General features: G+C 41.0%; 1 protein-coding gene across 3 annotated transcripts in view; it reads left to right on the top strand.

Moving 5' to 3' along the window:
• Positions 1–15,029, top strand: part of nck1b (NCK adaptor protein 1b) — a 95,888-nt gene extending 80,859 nt beyond the window's left edge. For 2 of the 3 annotated variants that reach the window (XM_062992035.1, XM_062992036.1), the window contains 2 exons: positions 12,169–12,887; positions 14,357–15,029. In XM_062992035.1, the coding sequence (XP_062848105.1) occupies positions 12,169–12,887; positions 14,357–14,557 (920 nt within the window). In that variant the 3' untranslated portion in view covers positions 14,558–15,029. Of the gene's footprint in view, positions 1–11,035; positions 11,046–12,168; positions 12,888–14,356 lie in introns of those variants that run through there. The other variant, XM_062992037.1, reaches the window with a different exon arrangement.
• Positions 15,030–21,237: the final 6,208 nt, after the last annotated feature.

Genomic DNA, 21,237 nt, shown 5'->3' with positions numbered 1-21,237 from the left:
CAATAGCTGATGTAACCACATGGGCAAGGGATTAGTTCAGCAGTCCTTTGTCAGGCACTATAATATGAAGATACAAATGCCACTTTACTGTGCAAAAAAGAAACCAAAAATGTTCAGCAGCGGCTTTGAGTTATCTGGACCCGGAGGCGTCTGGGATGGACTGTTACCAGCAACAAGTCCAAAAGCCAGGGTCTGTCATGTTAAGGGGTTGTGTCCGTGCCTTTGGCAAGGATAATTTACACTTCTGTGATGGTAGCGTTAATGCAGAAAAGTACATTGAGATTTTAGAACAACATATGCTGCTTTTAAGACATCTTTTCCAGAGATGTATATGCGTTTTTCAACAAGACAATGCAAAACCACATGCTGCACACATTACAAAGGCATGGCTTTGAAAGAAGAGGGTACAGGTACTGGACTGGCCTGCCTGCAGTCCTGACTGTGTGGAGAATTTTGACTAAAATCCCTCAAGGACAACACTGTACTGTTAAGACAATCCTTCCTTGTGTTTGCAGGGATAAGGGGACAAAATAACATTACTTGGTATCCTTGGTGCCAAAATGTGTTTTAAGTGTTGTGGGTAGGAATGGCAGCATTACATTGTGGTGTCTGCTTTACTGTCCCAACTTTTTTGGAATGTGTTGCAGGCCTGAAATGCAGGAATGGATGCAGTAAATTAACAAATAAAATAAATGTACCAGACAGAACAAATATATTGGGTTTATAATGTCAATGCAATAAAATAACAGTCATTGTAAGAAAAACCACAGTTTTATTTTTCTGATTAGAGGTTTTAGTAACAGAATGACCTCATTTGGATTGACAAAAATCATCTTGGCAGGTTAACACAGCCCATGTGTGGAGTATTGCTGGTGGAATAGAGTAAGGGAGTCCTGTGCCGTATCAGACAACAATAGGATGTTCAGCCCAGGGGATGTGACTAATCTAAACTGGACTCAGTACGTGTTGTTTTATTAGGAGGAAAATGGAGGGGAAGTCCACACAGCAAGAATGTGAAGACCGACAAGAAGACCCTGCCTTGTAGGGATGGAGCGCCTAGATCTGCATTGTGTAGCTCTGACGCATAGCGCTGCTCAGTGTCTGCTTTTTACATGTTAGAATATGTGATAAAGTGCAGTGGAAAAGTTATGTGAGCGTTCACATGGATTTCTGATTAACAGCCTTGTGAGGCAATGTGGCATCCTTCCTGTGGATCCCCGGCTCAGGAAATGTGACAAAAAAGTGCTGATGTAGGAAAGTCTCTACAATACAATACAAAACAATGCACTTAATTGTTGTGGGGTTTCCTTTTTTTAGTTTTTCTGTTAGAAATAGGAATGCGTAGGTTTTTGTATACTTTTAAATAATCAATTATAATTATAGACATAGAATTTTGTTAGCACAGCATATAACAAAATGTTTCACTTTATTTATTTTCCATGTCTAGCCATTGGCAGCTGCTTTGTCAGTGAGCTCTCAGTGCTGGTTCTAAGCCAGGATAAAAATAAGGAGGGTTGCATCAGCGTTTGTCCTTCTGCTCATTGTACTTTGTATTTACAGTGTAGACAGTTGTTTGTACAGATGTTTTTGGGAGCTAAAGTTGCCTAGAAAGGATCCAGGTGACATTTCTGACGTTTGTGCACAGCCTTCTCTCAGACTTTCATAATGCTCTAATCATTAATTATGAGGCATATATCTATACAAGGGATCTTCAAAAAGTTTCTGCACTTTTATATTTTCGTTGGAAACAGTGAGGACGGGAGGAGTAGTAATTGGTCGTGTCTGAGTGAGCTTACAGGCCGGATTTAGCGCCATCTGATTTCCATCAGCCAAATAAATTTTTTGCTGATGGCATTGAAATGGTACAATTCTGGGAAAAATGCATCGGAAGGTGATTATGTATGAAAGTAATGTAATTTGTTTTAAAAAAATTCTTAATTAATACATTACATTTACATTTATTGCGACTTACAGTACTGGGGCAACACGGTGGCTAAGTTCGATCCCCAGGTCCTTTCTGTGTGGAGTTTGCATGTTCTCCCCGTGTCCACGTGGGTTTTTTTCTGGGGGCTCCGGTTTCCTCCCACAGTCCAAAGACATGCAAGTAAGGTGAATTGGAGATACAAAATTGTCCAAGACTGTGTTCGATATAACCTTGTGTGAACTGATGAACCTTGTGTAATGAGTAACTACCGTTCCTGTTATGTATGTAACCAAAGTGTAAAAACATGACATTAAAATCCTAATAAACAGTACTGTGACAGTATACAGTTTGAACAATTGAGAGTTAAAGGCCTTGCTCAAGAGCCTAGCAGCAGTAACTTTGCAGTGGTGGGACTTGAACTGGTGACCTTCTGATTACTAGTCCAGTACCTTAACCGCTAGGATACAACTGCCACACAATTATTTATTTATTTTTTTTACTCAGTTTTTTTATGCATTTTCTCCCCATTTTCCTCCCGATTTAGCACACTCGATATGTCTTCCGCTGCAGAGGGATACCCGATTGCATCCGAGGAGATCGTTCCTCTTCCGACACGTACACAGCCCTTCATTTCTCTCACCTGCATTCTGCACAGGCGTCTCTTCCATCAATCAGGGTCCTTACACAGCATATGAAGATCCCTCCCACACATAGTCTGGTCCCCATCCCTAGCAGATACGGTAGGCAATTAGTATCTGCTGCAGGCACTGCCAATCATCCCCAGCCGACCGGTGGCAATGCCGAGTTTCAAACCGAGGAGTTGAGTTCAGTTCAAAAGCTCTGCCCTGGTGTGCTAGCGGAATATCCCACTGCAGCACCTGGGCGCCCTTTGAACTCAATTTTAAATAGAAGTTGCATGGTGTTACTTAAACCTAGCCCCTGGGGGACACACATCTGTGCACCCTTAGTGGCCACTCCCAAGCCTAAATAAATGGGAGGGTTTATGAGAAAGGGCATTTGGTGTAAACACTGTGCCAATTAAAATATTGGGTCAAATGGCCACTCCATCATTTTTGTGTTTGAATAAAAAATAATTGCATAATTAATTTATCAGTTTTAATTAGTCTAAAATGGCTTAACAATTCAAATGAGTACATTTTGGTCTATTAAATGCGAATTCTTGTCTAAGTTAGAGTTGCCAGATGTTTGTTTTTAAAGTCAGTGGTCTGGTTTTCAGTTTAGTTATTCAGGTTTGGGTGACCTAATGCTGAAATCTGGCAATGCTAAACAAACAGTCTGCTGTTACTGCTGCAGTTTTGCTTGCAGGACTGAACAGCCTTTTTCATTCTTCTAAACCTTGAATTATTTTGATGTAATTTAAAAATAAATGCAACATTGAAGAAGGGCACACAAGGAAAAAAACCAACATGATGCCACTATTTCACCCCTTCCTGCCTTTGTGTTGTTTAATAAACAGGCAGTAAATCACATACTTTATCAAAAGCATACACATGTTGGTTTTGGACGTCTGTTTGGAGTGCTTTTTGGACGTTCTGAGGCTGTAGGCCATGTCATCATACAGAAGGAATATTTTGGGATTTTTTTATACAAACTCGCATACCTGACTGACACTGTAAGCATAACCCAGTTAAGGCCCTTTTGAGCTGCAAAGTTGTCAGTGCATGTGTGCAGATATTTGTGCATGGTATGAATGAACCACCCAGGTCTGTTGTGTCAGTCAGTTGAGCAAGATGAGTCTCGGAAGGGCTAATAAAGTAGCCCTCTTTATGGATGAATTAACCACATTGTTTCAGTAGTGGTAGTTTCAGTCTGATCAGATGCACGAAACAAAACTAGCAGATTTGTATTTGCAGTTCACCACACAGAGCTGGTAATTGTTACTCTGCTTTCAGAACAAACCTTCATTTTCCAGCAAGATTCAACATGTAGGCTTTGTACTCAACTGCTTCTGGGTGCTTCAAGTGTTCATTTATGAAACTTCTAACAGTTATATGCTCAAGACAAATGTGCTTTTTATTTTAATGTCATTTTTATTTTCACCATTTTATTCTGGTTGGAGTCATTGTGGGTTCACTGGGAGCACTGCAGTAACACACCCTAGACAGGAAACCAATCCATCGCAAAGTCTCGGCCATTCCCATTTTCCCTCAGACATCAGCCAATCAGTTTTGTATGTAGATGTCTGATCGGCTGGGAGTGGACTAGCACTGTAGTTTACTGCTGTGTGCTGGTTCTGCTGTTTTTGTAATGCAAATGTCCTGTTTGCTGCTGGTCAGGAAGTTTATTCATTAGGAGGTGTGAGAAGCAAAAGAGAAGACATAATTAGTTTTGGATTTTATTATTATTATTATTATTTTCTTAAATGAATTAAGTCATTTAATTCAACAATCCATTAGCTGCTGTTGGTTGTATCTGCTACGTTTCTAAATAGTCATTAGCAAAACTGTACAATCTGCTAATAGTAGGCTTATTACTTCTGAGAAAAGTAACTTTGTTGAAATACTAGTTAAAGGGAGAAGTCAGTTAGCACAAGTCAGCTACTGGTTTGCTAGAGACAGCAGAGGACTGGCATCTGAAAGTGGATCTGGGCAAAATATTGCAATGACCACCCAAAGGCCAAATATTATGTTGATGTCTGAATCACTGAGATAGGTGGTTATGCTAAAACTGAGGAGCCCAACAAGCAAAAAAGAACCAATCATGCAGACCTGGTTCTCGAGTGCCACAGAAAAGACTGGAACTTTATGTGCATGCCCATGCCCATTGAAGGAGGATATAGAAGGTTTTTTTAGCACAATTTCTCTGTACAGCCTTTATGTTGCTTGGTATCAGGGACACAGCCAAAAGAAAAGCCATCAAGGACGTCACAGATGCAACTAAAAAGGCCCCCGGATGGTTAAACCGAGCAGGGGTAAACCAAGGTCTGCAAGTGCTACTTGGACACAAGCCAAGCATTGGGGCTGGGTCACCTGTGTGAGGGTGATGTGTCCAAGAGTCCAAGAAAGATTAATGTATCAACAACAGCACAGTAGGACACATAGTATGAGAAAGGATCTGGTTTAAGGAGAGACTGTATGAGAGACAGTAGGGAAACCTAACTGCAGTTTCTGATAGTGGATGCTTGGATGGTTACTTGGTTTTCAGATGCATATTATTAGCATATCAGGTTTGGCATGTGTAGCACTGTATGTCTGTTTGGGTGGAATACCATACATATATTTACATTTATAACATTTAGCAGACACTTTTATCCAAAATGACTGAATACAATGCAAGCAATTGAGTGTTAAAGGCCCAACAGTGGCAACCTGGCAGTTATGGGGCTTGAATCAGCGACCTTCTGATTACTAGTCCAGTAGCTTAACTCCTATCACTGCTTTGAGACAACTACACTAAGAAATAGAATTTTTTGCAGCTCTCTGATTACATTTTAAGCCATTCCCCAATGTTATAATGTATGTAATAAACTCACAATGTTTAGGGTTGTTATCTTGGGTTGCTATCTAAAACATCCATATTTACATAAATTTATGATATGTCCTGGTACATCACTATTATTTTTTTTTTTCAGTGACCTACTACTGTCTGCAGAGCAGCAGCCCCAAATCATGTTCACACTTTATTGCGAGTATGGTGCTTTTAGAGTCATATGTGCAATATGAAATACTATACTATACTAATACTATCTACTATTATCTGACCATTGTTAGTTGTTTAATTGTTAAAGCTTTTTTTTTTATTTTAAGAAATACATTTATGGCCTCTCAGGTGGCGCAGCGGTAAAACACGCTAGCACAGCAGAGCTGGGATGTCGAATACATCGTATCGAATTACAGCTCTGCCATCCGGCTGGGCTGGGCGACCACATGAACAACATGTTGGCTGTTGTTGGACCAAGATTCCTCATAACTGGTGCAATTACGAACTCTGCTGGCGCCTGATCTGATTGATGGCTCCTGCACAGAGTTTGGGAATAATGCTGATCAGGGTGTGGCTCTCTGTGCACAAGGCTGATCCGCATATGAACTCGCCTCGTGCAGGTGAAAAGATGCAGTCGGTACTGTGGACATGTCGGAGGGGGCGTGTGTCAGTTGCGAAGCTCCTCAGTCAGCAGTGCAGGGTTGTATCGGTAGAAGTGAAGCGTAATGCAATCAGGGTAATTGGATACGACTAGATTAGGGGAGAAAATTGGGGAAAAAAGGAGAGAGAAAAAAAGAAATGCATATATAGAATTGATAAATACTTTTGTTTTTTTATGAGAAATAAATTATTTAAGTATTTTTACATAAAATACTTTTATATAATAATACATTTGTTTTAATAAATACTTTTTATATATGCAATGCATTTATAAAATGCTTGATTAATGCTTTTATATAATAAATACATACTTTATAATATTAAAGACTTTTATGTAATAAAACATGAAATGTGTAAATCTAAAGATTAGAACTCAAATCTCAGCAGTGGTAGGATTGCATAACTCAACTGTTCAGTCATTCAGTTCTCATTGATCCATTCTCTGGTATCATGTGATCGGCTCTGAACATATCTGGTGCCTATCCAAACTGATGTCTTTTTTTTTTTTTTTTTTTAATAAAGGGTGTGTTTAAAAGCCTAAGGAACTCTCTACATAGACAGCATTTTACATCATCCTGTGAGCGCTCCCGAGAAGTAGTAGCCTGTTCGAAATCCTAGATGCCTTAATATTCTCGCTAGTAAGGTATCTTAAAATTTCAACAGTATTTTAAGTGGAGAACGAGGGAGCATCCGATGCTTCCTCAGCAGTGAAGGCAATCATAGCATTCAGTGCGGCACGACTTTTCTCACAAAAAAATAACAAATATGGCGGACGATGCAAAGCAAAGAATGGACTTATTTTCAAATGTAAATAAATTATTACACTGATTCTTGAGATAAGGGACAAAATGAATTTTATTTCTTCAATAAAAAAAAAAATATTACATCAATTTGTAATTGATATATTTATAGACAAAGGTTTCAACTAATTAACTGTGAAAGGGAACAGGTTTTTCCTAATACAGTTTTTATCAAAATTGACATTTCACTTCATAACTTGATTAATGTCAACTCTGTCAGACACACAAAAAAGTATGCTATTTTAATTTGATCAGTACTACATGAGTGTAAAGACCTCAAGTATCTAATTATGGTGTTCTGTAACAGAGTTAAGTAATAAAATTAATTGTATACATTTTTGTTCACATTTCACACTAATTTGAAAAATCCCATTGTGAAATTCCTAAATTTTGTATATTTATTGTTAATATTAAGCATATACAATCAATGTTCTTAAGCAAAAAAGACACCATTGCATGTATAAACACAATAAACTGAACAAACAGTAACATATTTCTTTGAAAAAAAGACAAAAACCTTAATCTGCTGATGTTGACAAGCAACTGACGGTGTTGACCAATAACTAATGGAGATGAAAACTTATAAAGTATTTTACTAACAACTGAGATCAGACTAGTTTTGACATGAAACCCTCAAGGAAAGTGGAAGAGAAACCACCCGAAGAACACCTTTTAAAAGGATCTCCAGGCAGACACTAAGAGACTAGGATATACCTGGCATCCAAAGAAAACTAATGACTAAGAACTCTGAATGTCTCTCTTTGGCATAAATTAATTGAACTGGAAAACTAACTAATCATTTTTTAAAAGCTAGTTAATTATAAATTTTAAAATCAATCCAGTGGCTCTCCTTTCTCCGTTCAGTAGGTCTCTGAAAAAAAAATGAGACTACTGTCAGCAAAGTTTCTAGTTTTAATATTTTAATTTGATCTGTTGCAGAGGTGAGCATTACTATAAGCCATCCTGTAACAACAACATCTATAGCCTATGAAAAATGTATAAAGTATGAAGATTCAACTCTGGCAAATTCTGGCCGAAATGGCAGGCTTGAACTTCAGAGGCATACTGGCACTTCCAGAATTCTGAAAAATCTACATATATGATGACAGTGTTCTCATTGCAGGTCTCAATTGTATTTCTGTTTGCTTTTGCTTGATTGTGAACCAAACACACGTGTCGTGGTCTCACTTCTAAGTTTCTCCTCATATAGATGGAGCAGTTCAGAGAGATTCCCACTGTGCAAGTTCAGCTTCACATTGAAGTGGATCCCACTAGCTGTTTCTTCTTGAACTCGCTCCCATTGCTTCCATTCAACAGTGATTTCACCTTTCTCTGGTGCCAGAATAGTGTGTTTGTTTAAGCACTGTAAACAGGTGCGAAGAAGGCAGGCTTCACTTGCCGAAGAGCAACAAACTAACTGAAAACTTCTAGTTTTCTAGTTTGGTGGACTTCACAACACCTGATGACCTTAGAACCTGAAGCATTAAGTAAGCATTTTCATGATACTGACACAGACATGTCTTTCTATCAGATGACTGGTGCTGTAACATAGAAGGGACACAGAGCACAGAAGGAAGAGTAACTGAGTTTGTGTTGATGAACTCACGGTGGATCATTGAGTCAGTCAGAATCATTCGCTGGTGCTTAATCTTGTTTCTTGTGATAGTATCAGTTTTATCTGTTGTTATGCGAGAAGAGTTCACAAAGAACTCCTGAGCAGTCTGGCTGATAGCCTGGAGAAATGGTGCTTTTTTTGCACCATTTTTTTTCATCAACAGGAACCGTGAAACTCAGTTACTCTTCCTTCTGTGCTCTATGTCCCTTCTATGTTACATCCACCAAGAACAGGAAGTGGAAAGAGGGCCTCAGGGTCATAGCTGACCATGACCTTGCCTGATTTATTCTGAATTATAAAAACATCTTACAAAGTTGACTGAAAGTGAGGACACAACTTTAATAGGCAATTATTAATGGAAAATATAATATAAAGTTCACTTTATGCATTATGTAATATCTTATTAAATCATTCCTTTCATTTGATATATATATTTATGCATTTTTATCATTTTTAATCACTTTTTTTGGCAGTTTGACATTATGACCTCATGCTGAGGACAGGTGAAGTTACATGTACTTTCCAAGTACAGAGCCTGCATTTTAACAAATTGTAATGAAATTATTTAAAAATATATCAAATAAATTTAATGAGCATACACAGATCCTTCATATTTTTATTATTTATAATTTCTTCATTTTTAACACCAAGAAGACTTTTCAATGTAGGACATGTTTTGTCCCTTATCTCAAGAATCAGTGATTATTGATTTTTAATTTGTATAAAAGTGTACAAGTGTGTTATTTGCAGGTTCGGGTTTGTCAAGGACAGTTTACCCATTTTCGGTGTACGGAGGGAGATGTTATTTGACATGCTAGCGTGTTGTGCCACCTCATCCCATTGGTATGAATGGCATGATGCTAACTGTGTTAGCTTAGTAAGCAAAACCCGATGTTATTGCTGTCTAAGTAGTGCGTTCGAATAACTAGACTTATAAGTAGATGACTTATTAGAATCCTCTCTACTTAGGCAGCTGCCTATGTAGACAGTAAGACATCAAGGCAGCTCAATAGGTTTTTAAACACACCCAAAGAATACTGCTAATTTTACTAATCAATCAGCCCAGCTATAAATTGTTGTTCACATGCAGTATAGTACTGTAGATCTTTCTTCTCATAAGCATATTACTGACTGAAAGAGAGATGATGCACTAAATTTCTCTACCAGATGGTAACAGGATTTGCATTCGCTTGCCAAAACAGATCATGCAGTGATAAATTTAAGTACCAGTTCCAGGAATCCTACAAACTGTACAACTTGTCCAGACCTAACATGAAGTGACAGCTCAGAATCCTTGGCATTGCTGGTGGATCCACCTTCTTAATATTCTCTTCCACCACTCCCTAAATCTTTTCCTCTTAACTTACCCTCACTGCTCATAAGGACACTGGGTGTGTTAATAACTCCACTGACAGGCATTGTGTGAACATTTTCCAGTTGATTTAGCAACTCTGTAAAAGGAAAAAGTGATAACACACCTCTTTCCCTGAGCTTTGGTGAGGATTGGAAAATGTGGACACTCTCTGTAAACCAGTTTCTTATAGATTAAAGACAGATGAAAGTTGAGCTAGGTAGATGAAAGGAGCAGGATAGGTTAACTGATACAGCACATTGTCATAGATGTACTGTGAAGGCACAATTAATTTACAAAATAATCAAAACCATCTTTAAGAAGTGTGAGAACTAGCCTACATACTGCTTGTGATAACTGGCTTTAAAATATTTGGGTATTATGTAGAATGACATTGAATTCCTGTAACAGTTTGTGATAGACTTGCTGCTTATTTAAAGCATCAAAATTGTTTTTTGCATTTTCAAGTAAAAGGTTTAAATAGCAAAGACTTGAAATATTTTAACTTATTATGTACTGTATTATGTATAGTGTATTTTATTAGTTTGAGCTCTTGGTTAACATTCTGAATGTGTTGTTGTGTATGTTTGTGATCTCAAAGATCTATGACAAAACTTGACTACAGATGATGAACTCACTTTTGTAATTAGAAATTTTAGGATATTCCGCAAGCACACCAGCGCCGAGATTCTGAACTCCTCATTTCGAAACTTGGAGTCGCCACTGGTCGGCTGGGCGCCTTTTAGCGGGTATAATTGGCAGTGCCTGCAGCAGACAGTTTCTGCTAGGGCGGGATGACCGGACTATGTGGGTGGGGTCTTTAAACACTGTGTAAGGACCCTGATTAACAGATAGAGAGGCGCATGTGCAGAGTGCATGGGTGAAAAAGGGTTCTGCTAAGGGCTGCACACGGGTTTGAGGAGGTGTAAGCAGCAATATACACACCTCGACTGCTATCAGGAATCCCCCAGCAGTGGAAGACAAATCGACTACGCTAAATTGAAAGAAAATGGGAAAAAATACATAAATAAAATAGGGAAAAAAAGAAATTTTAGAACAAAATTTAGAAATTGTTATTACATGTCTAGTTTTTACATTCTTTTACTTTGCCACTCTTGCCCCCAGTTTGCTCACCAGGAGATTATTTTTGGTCATGGGATGTCCATTGTAAACAGATGTTGATAATTGATTGACTTAGTATCAGCTGGATCCACTTTGGTTAGATTCTACTCAAGACTTGAAAAAAAAAAAAAGGTTAGTCACTGCGTAAATTGATTCAATTCTAATTTCAATGGTTCTAATTTTGTCGCACATTATAACGTGAGCTAAGCCCCACATGGAAAAATCTATCCATGGTGTTGTGAAATCCTCCGGTTACACTTGTGTGGGTAATAGTTTGAAAACATTGTTTATTGTGTATTTGTCACACTTTTCAGATTATTAAATAACATGCTATATAGGACCAATGAAACCAAAATAAACACAAAATACTGGTTTCATTTTTTTTTTAAACAAAAAGTCATGCCGCACCATATGCCCTGTGTGGGAAAAAAGGTTGTTTCTTATGGATACACCCTAAAATGGTGAAATCATAAATGCTGACCTTGGATTACACTTCCTACACTTGGCAATATGCTCTGGGAAAACTTGGCTTGCTACTTCAAGAAAAAACTTCAACTTCTTTATTCTTATTGTTTACATCCACTGACCATTTTCAGAATTTAGTTTGATGCTAGCCTGATGCGGTAACTGTTAAGACCTCTGCTTCATGCTGTTGTAAGGGTTCCGTTTAAATGAGGTTTAGAGCTGTAGTCAAACCATGGTGAAACTAGTATGATTAATTGACCCAATTATGAATTACATTTAAAAAATATTAACAATTTGATGATTTTTAACTATCCTTGTTGTAATTGTTTTTGATCTACAAACTAATTGTTCATGTGTTATATTTAAAAATGTGATATCAGGGTAAAGATTAATGTTACAATGAACAAAATACAAATTTCTATTTATATATTCTAATGTTAAATGTGCTGTGCAGCTGATGATCCAGGTGCACTGGTTTCATTTTCTAAAAAATATCAATGTATCTTGGTTTTTGTAAATAGCCTTTTAGGTGTAACTGAGTAAATAAATGTGTAAGTGTGTGGAGGAACGTGTTGTTTTAATATGTTTGTATATAAAGCTGAAATGACAATAAAACCTTTTGAACTTGCTCTTGAACATAGGTTTGTGTCTGAGATAGTGAACCTGCAGCGGTTGATAAAAAAAATCTATAAATTTCCTGAGGGATCCATAAAGTATTTATCCATCATGCTATGCACCAGACCCAGTAATTTTTGTGATTTGCCTCTAATCTATACATATATTTTCACAGGTTTCGGAAAGGTAAAGCAAAAACCAGGAATGAGGGAAACTCCATCAAACGCAGAGGCAGACTTTTACTCCGACAATGGCGAACGTCTGTATGACTTGAACCTGCCAGCGCTGGTGAAGTTCAACTACACTGCTGAGCGGGACGATGAGCTGTCCTTGGTTAAGGGCACCAGGGTCATCGTCATGGAGAAGTGTAGCGACGGTTGGTGGAGAGGCAGCTACAACGGCCGTTCGGGCTGGTTCCCCTCCAACTACGTGACAGAAGATGCAGACGGCTCGGCCAGCAATGACGTCATGGGCTTGTCTGAGAAGCTAGCCGCCGTGGTACGCAGTGCTAATGGAAACAGGGTGCTCCAAACAGTACAGGCTCTCTACCCCTTCAGCTCAGGCAACGACGAGGAGCTGAATTTTGAAAAAGGTGAAGTGATGGATGTGCTGGAAAAACCTGAGAACGACCCGGAGTGGTGGAAGTGTCGCAAAGTTGATGGGCAGGTCGGCCTCGTACCCAAAAACTACGTCACTGTGCTGCAAGAGCCACAGAACATGAGCAGCATGGCTGGCCCACCTACACCCGATTTCGACTACATTGAGCCTTCAGAGAGTGGCCGATTCGCGGGTAAGGAGTGGTACTACGGCAAAGTGACCCGCCACCAGGCAGAGGTAGCGCTTAACCAGAGGGGCATGGAGGGAGACTTTCTTATCAGAGACAGCGAGTCATCGGTGAGTGGCTGTATCTTAAATTAAATTAGCAAGCTGAATTGTGTGATTAGTCTAACCAGTAGTATTATTGGTTTAAGCATTATAGTTTTTGTTTGTCTTTTCTATACTTTTATTTATTTATTTATTTTTTAATACAAACACCATTTCCATAAAAGTGGGACATTTTGTGAAATGCAATAAATATAAGAATCTGTGGTTTGTAAATTTGGTTGTAACTTTATTTAACTGACAAAAGTCCTTACTCCTTACATTACTTTGTTTTTAAAAAAAGGGAACTTTTTATTGTAAATAAGTACACACTGTGTGTAATTTGTCCCATAACTGGCAGCTTTTAAGTATGTATTGAGGATTTAAATTGTAAGATATTTCTTAATTTGTAAGATATTTCTTAATATTCAACGTAAACAATTGTTTAATAAGCAGATCACATAATGCATAAAAAAGGCGCTCGGTTGTCCCAGCAGTAAAACACACTAGCACACCAGAGCTGACATTTCAAACTTGTCATTTCGAATCTCAGCTCTGCTGCAGGCAGGCTGGGTGCCTACATGAACAACGATTGGCTGTTGTTCATACAGGGTGGGAGCCGGAGAGGGAACTCCTCATAACTGATGCAGTTACGACCTCTGCTGGCTGATTGATGGCACCTGCACAGAGTCGAGGGATAATTCATTGATCAGGGTGTGTTTCAGGGTGTGTACATAAAGCTGATCCACATTTGAACTCGCCTCGTGAAGATGAAAAGATGCAGTCGGCTACTGCACACGTGTCGGAGGGGGCGTGTGTTAGTCACGGCAGGAGTGTGGAAATTAACAGTAGAGAGGAAGCATAATGCAATCGGGTAATTGGATATGCTAACGTCGAAAGAAAAAGGGGAGAAAATGCATAAACAAAATAATAATAAAAAATAATGCCTGAAAAAAGAAAATGGGTCTATAACTGCTAGCAGTGTATGTGTTCTTAATAAAGAGGCAAGTAAATTGAAAGCATCTTATACAATGAAAATAGGAATTCATGTTGGGGTCATTACAGTGCTAAGAATGCTCCACCACCCAAACATCATCTGGTCAGTGGGTGTTCAATTTTTTTTTTTTTATCTTTAGTAATAAATAGGGTACATGAAGTGTGAAAAGCAACAGATTGGCTACAGTTATGGTATACCCACAGAATTTCAACTGTATGGTAGGTGTAGCTTATAAAATAACCAATAGATGTACATAGCAGACAGGTATACCTAATAAAGTGCTCAGTTAGTAATTTATTTGGACAAAATTCAATGCAGCCCACTTAAAATAATCAACTTTTTTTAATCTTATATTCAACTAGACAAAGGCTAAACAATAAACCACAAGTTGGGTGGGGGTGGGCATTGAAAATATCACTGATGTATCTTAATAATTTAGGTATATGTTGAAAATGTGTACAAATAACTTGTCCTAAACGTATAATATCTCTCTGTCCCTGTGTAGCCCAACGATTTCTCCATATCACTGAAGGCCCAGACAAAAAACAAGCATTTCAAAGTGCAGCTGAAGGACGACTTGTACTGCATCGGACAGCGCAAGTTCAGCTCCATGGAGGAGCTGGTAGAACACTACAAAAAAGCTCCTATCTTCACCAGTGAGCAGGGTGACAAACTGTATCTGGTAAAGGCTCTGGCTGCCTCCTGATCCAGACTGCTTCCCGCACCAGAAATCTGGAGCCACATGGCAGTACCGAGAGACTCAGAAATGGAGCATTCCAACAGCGGGGGGAGAAGGGAAGGGCAGAAGGGAGAAAATGGTATTGGACTCCCATGTTCATTCTCAGTAACAGTTTCACGCTTGGACCCTTCCATGTATTCAGTACAGTTAAGTTTAGGGTATAGGTGATGTATTTTGCTCTTAACATCTATTAGAAAAAATATATATATATTATCTTTTTTTTCCTTCAAAAGTTGAACTAACTGTGTTCTTGGATACCCAGCAGCCTTTTGGAACTTGTTGACTTCTGGAAAACTGAGAAACTGCTGTGAACTCTGCAAATGTTTTACACATTGCCTGCTTTTGAAATTCTGCTTGAATAATGCCACAGTGAGCTGATTTAACATGCTATATTTATAGGTATCCAACATTTCTGCAAAACTAAATAAAAGTGGGTGACCAAAGTCTTAGCAAGGATTCAGTCCCTTTTCTGAAAGTCATACTTTCCTAATGTTTTAAATCCTGTCACATGGTTGATATTTTCCAGCAGCTTGGTGGGAAGTTGCAGCTGTGGTTCTCCTGCCTGCTTGTCTTGTTGGACTGGTGGGGGTACATATTTTTGAGTAATGGCTCTTTCTTTAGCAGCTTAGAGGACCCAGGTCAGTTTAACTGGATCCCTGACTTTTGTTTCTTCATTGAGCTGAATGGGATTGACATGGCAGGGAGACATACACCGATCAGTCATAACATTAAAACCACCTCCTTGTTTCTACTCTCACTGTCCATTTTATCAGCTCCACTTACCATATACAAGCACTTTGTATGTAGAGAAACAGATGAACCACAGTGTTAGCTCCCTTTCATGCTGTTCGTCAATGGTCAGGATCCCCACAGGACCACCACAGAGCAGGTATTATTTAGGTGGTGGATGATTCTCAGCACTGCAGTGACACTGACATGGTGGTGGTGTGTTAGTGTGTGTTGTGCTGGTATGAGTGGATAAGACACAGCAGCACTAATGGAGTTTTTAAATACCGTGTCCACTCACTGTCCACTCTATTAGACACTCCTACCTAGTTGGTCCACCTTGTAGATGTAAAGTCAGAGACGATCGCTCATCTATTGCTGCTGTTTGAGTTGGTCATATTTGAGATCTCAGGACGCTGCCCACGGGGCGCTATTGGCTGGATATATTTTTGCTTGGTGGACTATTCTCAGTCCTGCAGTGACAGTGAGGTGTTTAAAAACTCCATCAGCACTGCTGTGTCCTATCCACTCATATTAGCACAACACACACTAACACACCACCACCATGTCAGTGTCACTGCAGTGCTGAGAATGACCCACCACCCAAATAATACCTGCTCTGTGGTGGTCCTGGGAGGGTCCTGACTATTGAAGAACAGCATGAAAGGGGGCTAACAAAGCATGCAGAGAAACAGATGGACTACAGTCAGTAATTGTAGAACTACAAAGTGCTTCTATATGGTAAGTGGAGCAGAAAAAATGGACAGTGAGTGTAAAAAAACAAGGAGGTGGTTTTAATGTTATGGTTGAACGGTGTATGTTGCCAAAGCACTATAGTTAACATTGTATAAATTTACAACAATTTAAAACACAATCATGAACATCAGTAACAATTACAAACAATAACAATAATAACTAGAGAGTGCATTTCCGGAGAAAATGCGAGTGTGATTGCCGTGTGCCGGTCGGCGGGCGTAACCCAATGCTTTATCCAAGTTTGGTGTGTCATCAGTGGGCTTTACGATTTAAAATTGGAACGGCGTCGATATCTCAAACTTTCAAAAAATGAATGGAAGTGAATGGAGCCGAAAACCGGGCGTGGCAGCTGGGCATGGGTTCGAATCCCCATGCTGTATCTGAGTCGGGGTTACATCAGTGGGCTTTACGATTTATAGTTGAAACGGCGTTTATATCTCAAACTTTCAAAAAATGAATGGAAGTGAATGGGGACAAAAACCGGGTGTGGCAGGTGGGCGTGGGTTCGAATCCCCATGCTGTATCTGAGTCGGGGTTACATCAGTGGGCTTTATGATATAGAGTTGGAACGGCGTTAATATCTCAAACTTTTAAAAAATGAATGGAAGTGAATGAAGCTGAAAAATGGGCGTGGCAGGTGGGCATGGGTTCGAATCCCCATGCTGTATCTGAGTCTGGGTTACATCAGTGAGGTTTATGATATAGAGTTGGAACGGCGTTAATATCTCGAACTTTCAAAAAATGAATGGAAGTGAATGGGGCTGAAAACCGGGCGTGGCAGGTGGGCGTGGGTTCGAATCCCCATGCTGTACCCAAGTCGGGGTTACATCAGTGGGCTTTATGATTTAGAGTTGGAACGGCGTTGATATCTCGAACTTTCAAAAAATGAATAGAAGTGAATGGGGAAAAAAACCGGGCGTGGCAGGTGGGCGTGGGTTCGAATCCCCATGCTGTACATGAGTCAGGGTTACATCAGGGGGCTTTACGATATAGAGTTGGAACGGCGTCGATATCTCGAACTTTCAAAAAATGAATGCAAGTGAATGGGGACAAAAACCGGGCGTGGCAGGTGGGCGTGGGTTCGAATCCCCATGCTGTACATGAGTCGGGGTTACATCAGTGGGCTTTACGATTTAGAGTTGGAACGGCGTTGATATCTCGAACTTTCAAAAAATGAATGGAAGTGAATGGGACCAAAAACCGGGCGTGGCAGGTGGGTGTGGTTTCGAATCCCCATGCTGTATCTGAGTCGGGGTTACATCAGTGAGCTTTACGATATAGAGTTGGAACGGCGTTGATATCTCGAACTTTCAAAAAATGAATGGAAGTGAATCGGGACAAAAACCGGGCGTGGCAGGTGGGCGTGGGTTCGAATCCCCATGCTGTACCTGAGTCGGGGTTACATCAGTGAGCTTTATGATTTAGAGTTGGAACGGCGTTGATATCTCGAACTTTCAAAAAATGAATGGAAGTGAATGGGGAAAAAAACCGGGCGTGGCAGGTGGGTGTGGGTTCGAATCCCCATGCTGTATCTGAGTCGGGGTTACATCAGTGAGCTTTACGATATAGAGTTGGAACGGCGTTGATATCTCGAACTTTCAAAAAATGAATGGAAGTGAATGGGGACAAAAACCGGGCGTGGCAGGTGGGCGTGGGTTCGAATCCCCATGCTGTATCTGAGTCGGGGTTACATCAGTGAGCTTTACGATATAGAGTTGGAACGGCGTCGATATCTCAAACTTTCAAAAAATGAATGGAAGTGAATGGGGACAAAAACCGGGCGTGGCAGGTGGGTGTGGGTTCGAATCCCCATGCTGTATCTGAGTCGGGGTTACATCAGTGGGCTTTACGATATAGAGTTGGAACGGCGTCGATATCTCGAACTTTCAAAAAATGAATGGAAGTGAATAGGGACAAAAACTGGGCGTGGCGGGTGGGTGTGGGTTCAAATCCCCATGCTGTATCTGAGTCGGGGTTACATCAGTGAGCTTTACGATATAGAGTTGGAACGGCGTCGATATCTCGAACTTTCAAAAAATGAATGGAAGTGAATGGGGACAAAAACCGGGCGTGGCAGGTGGGCGTGGGTTCGAATCCCCATGCTGTATGTTAGTGGGGTTACATCAGTGGGAAGTGAGCGTGTCTAAATGCTGTATAGAAGAGCTGTAATGTGGGGTGTCGGGTGGGTGAAGACTCACAGGCGTCTCTATCTGAATCCTAGCTCTCGATTTGAGCCGAAGGCCGGTATAGGAACATGCCATTCTAAAAATGAATGGAAGTCAATGGGACCAAAAAACGCTACAAAAGCGGGCGTGGCACGTGAACGGGCGAGCGGATCGAAAACCTGTATACAAGCAGTCCATTCCCGTATGGGCCGGACGATTTGGCGCTGGAACGGGGTCGATATCTCGAAAACTGCGGACGAAGAAAGGGAGACAAAAAACGGGTGGAATAATAATAATAATAACTAGAGAGTGCATTTCCGGAGAAAATGCGAGTGTGATTGCCGTGTGCCGGTCGGGCGGGCGCGCGTAACCCAATGCTTTATCCAACTCGGGGTGTCATCAGTGGGCTTTACGATTTATAGTTGAAACGGCGTTGATATCTCGAACTTTCAAAAAATGAATGGAAGTGAATGGGACCAAAAACCGGGCGTGGCAGGTGGGTGTGGGTTCGAATCCCCAGGCTGTACCCAAGTCGGGGTTACATCAGTGGGCTTTACGATTTAGAGTTGGAACGGCGTTGATATCTCGAACTTTCAAAAAATGAATGGAAGTGAATGGGACCAAAAACCGGGCGTGGCATGTGGGCGTGGTTTCGAATCCCCATGCTGTACCTGAGTCGGGGTTACATCAGTGGGCTTTACGATTTAGAGTTGGAACGGCGTCGATATCTCAAACTTTCAAAAAATGAATGGAAGTGAATGGGACCAAAAACCGGGCGTGGCAGGTGGGTGTGGGTTCGAATCCCCATGCTGTACCTGAGTCGGGGTTACATCAGGGGGCTTTACAATTTAGAGTTGGAACGGCGTTGATATCTCGAACTTTCAAAAAATGAATAGAAGTGAATGGGACCAAAAACCGGGCGTGGCAGGTGGGTGTGGGTTCGAATCCCCAGGCTGTACCCAAGTCGGGGTTACATCAGTGGGCTTTACGATTTAGAGTTGGAACGGCGTTGATATCTCGAACTTTCAAAAAATGAATGGAAGTGAATGGGGACAAAAACCGGGCGTGGCAGGTGGGCGTGGGTTCGAATCCCCATGCTGTACCTGAGTCGGGGTTACATCAGGGGGCTTTACGATATAGAGTTGGAACGGCGTTGATATCTCGAACTTAAAAAAAATGAATGGAAGTGAATGGGAACAAAAACCGGGCGTGGCAGGTGGGCGTGGGTTCGAATCCCCATGCTGTACCTCAGTCGGGGTTACATCAGGGGGCTTTACGATATAGAGTTGGAACGGCGTTGATATCTCGAACTTAAAAAAAATGAATGGAAGTGAATGGGACCAAAAACCGGGCGTGGCAGGTGGGTGTGGGTTCGAATCCCCATAATGTATCTGAGTCGGGGTTACATCAGGGGGCTTTACAATTTAGAGTTGGAACGGCGTTGATATCTCGAACTTTCAAAAAATGAATGGAAGTGAATGGGGACAAAAACCGGGCGTGGCAGGTGGGTGTGGGTTCGAATCCCCATGCTGTATCTGAGTCGGGGTTACATCAGTGAGCTTCACGATATAGAGTTGGAACGGAGTCGATATCTCAAACTTTCAAAAAATGAATGGAAGTGAATGGGGACAAAAACCGGGCGTGGCAGGTGGGCGTAGGTTCGAATCCCCAAGCTGTATCTGAGTCGGGGTTACATCAGTGAGCTTTATGATATAGAGTTGGAACGGAGTCGATATCTCAAACTTTCAAAAAATGAATGGAAGTGAATGGGGACAAAAACCGGGCGTGGCAGGTGGGCGTGGGTTCGAATCCCCATGCTGTATCTGAGTCGGGGTTACATCAGTGAGCTTTACGATATAGAGTTGGAACGGCGTTGATATCTCGAACTTTCAAAAAATGAATGGAAGTGAATGGGGATAAAAACCGGGCGTGGCAGGTGGGTGTGGGTTCGAATCCCCATGCTGTATCTGAGTCGGGGTTACATCAGTGAGCTTTACGATATAGAGTTGGAACGGCGTTGATATCTCGAACTTTCAAAAAATGAATGGAAGTGAATGGGGACAAAAACCGGGCGTGGCAGGTGGGTGTGGGTTCGAATCCCCATGCTGTATCTGAGTCGGGGTAACATCAGTGAGCTTTATGATATAGAGTTGGAACGGCATCGATATCTCGAACTTTCAAAAAATGAATGGAAGTGAATGGGGACAAAAACCGGGCGTGGCAGGTGGGTGTGGGTTCGAATCCCCATGCTGTATCTGAGTCGGGGTTACATCAGTGAGCTTTACGATATAGAGTTGGAACGGCGTCGATATCTCGAACTTTCAAAAAATGAATGGAAGTGAATGAGGACAAAAACCGGGCGTGGCAGGTGGGTGTGGGTTCGAATCCCCATGCTGTATCTGAGTCGGGGTTACATCAGTGAGCTTTATGATATAGAGTTGGAACGGCGTCGATATCTCAAACTTTCAAAAAATGAATGGAAGTGAATGGGGACAAAAACTGGGCGTGGCGGGTGGGTGTGGGTTCGAATCCCCATGCTGTATCTGAGTCGGAGTTACATCAGTGAGCTTTACGATATAGAGTTGGAACGGCGTCGATATCTCAAATTTTCAAAAAATGAATGGAAGTGAATGGGGACAAAAACCGGGCGTGGCAGGTGGGTGTGGGTTCGAATCCCCATGCTGTATCTGAGTCGGGGTTACATCAGTGAGCTTTATGATATAGAGTTGGAACGGCGTCGATATCTCGAACTTTCAAAAAATGAATGGAAGTGAATGGGGACAAAAACCGGGCGTGGCAGGTGGGCGTGGGTTCGAATCCCCAAGCTGTATGTTAGTGGGGTTACATCAGTGGGAAGTGAGCGTGTCTAAATGCTGTATAGAAGAGCTGTAATGTGGGGTGTCGGGTGGGTGAAGACTCACAGGCGTCTCTATCTGAATCCTAGCTCTCGATTTGAGCCGAAGGCCGGTATAGGAACATGCCATTCTAAAAATGAATGGA

This window comes from Trichomycterus rosablanca, chromosome 3 (genome assembly GCF_030014385.1).
Source record: "Trichomycterus rosablanca isolate fTriRos1 chromosome 3, fTriRos1.hap1, whole genome shotgun sequence".
Taxonomy (NCBI): Eukaryota; Metazoa; Chordata; class Actinopteri; order Siluriformes; family Trichomycteridae; genus Trichomycterus; species Trichomycterus rosablanca.
This window is presented reverse-complemented; position numbering and strand designations above follow the sequence as displayed.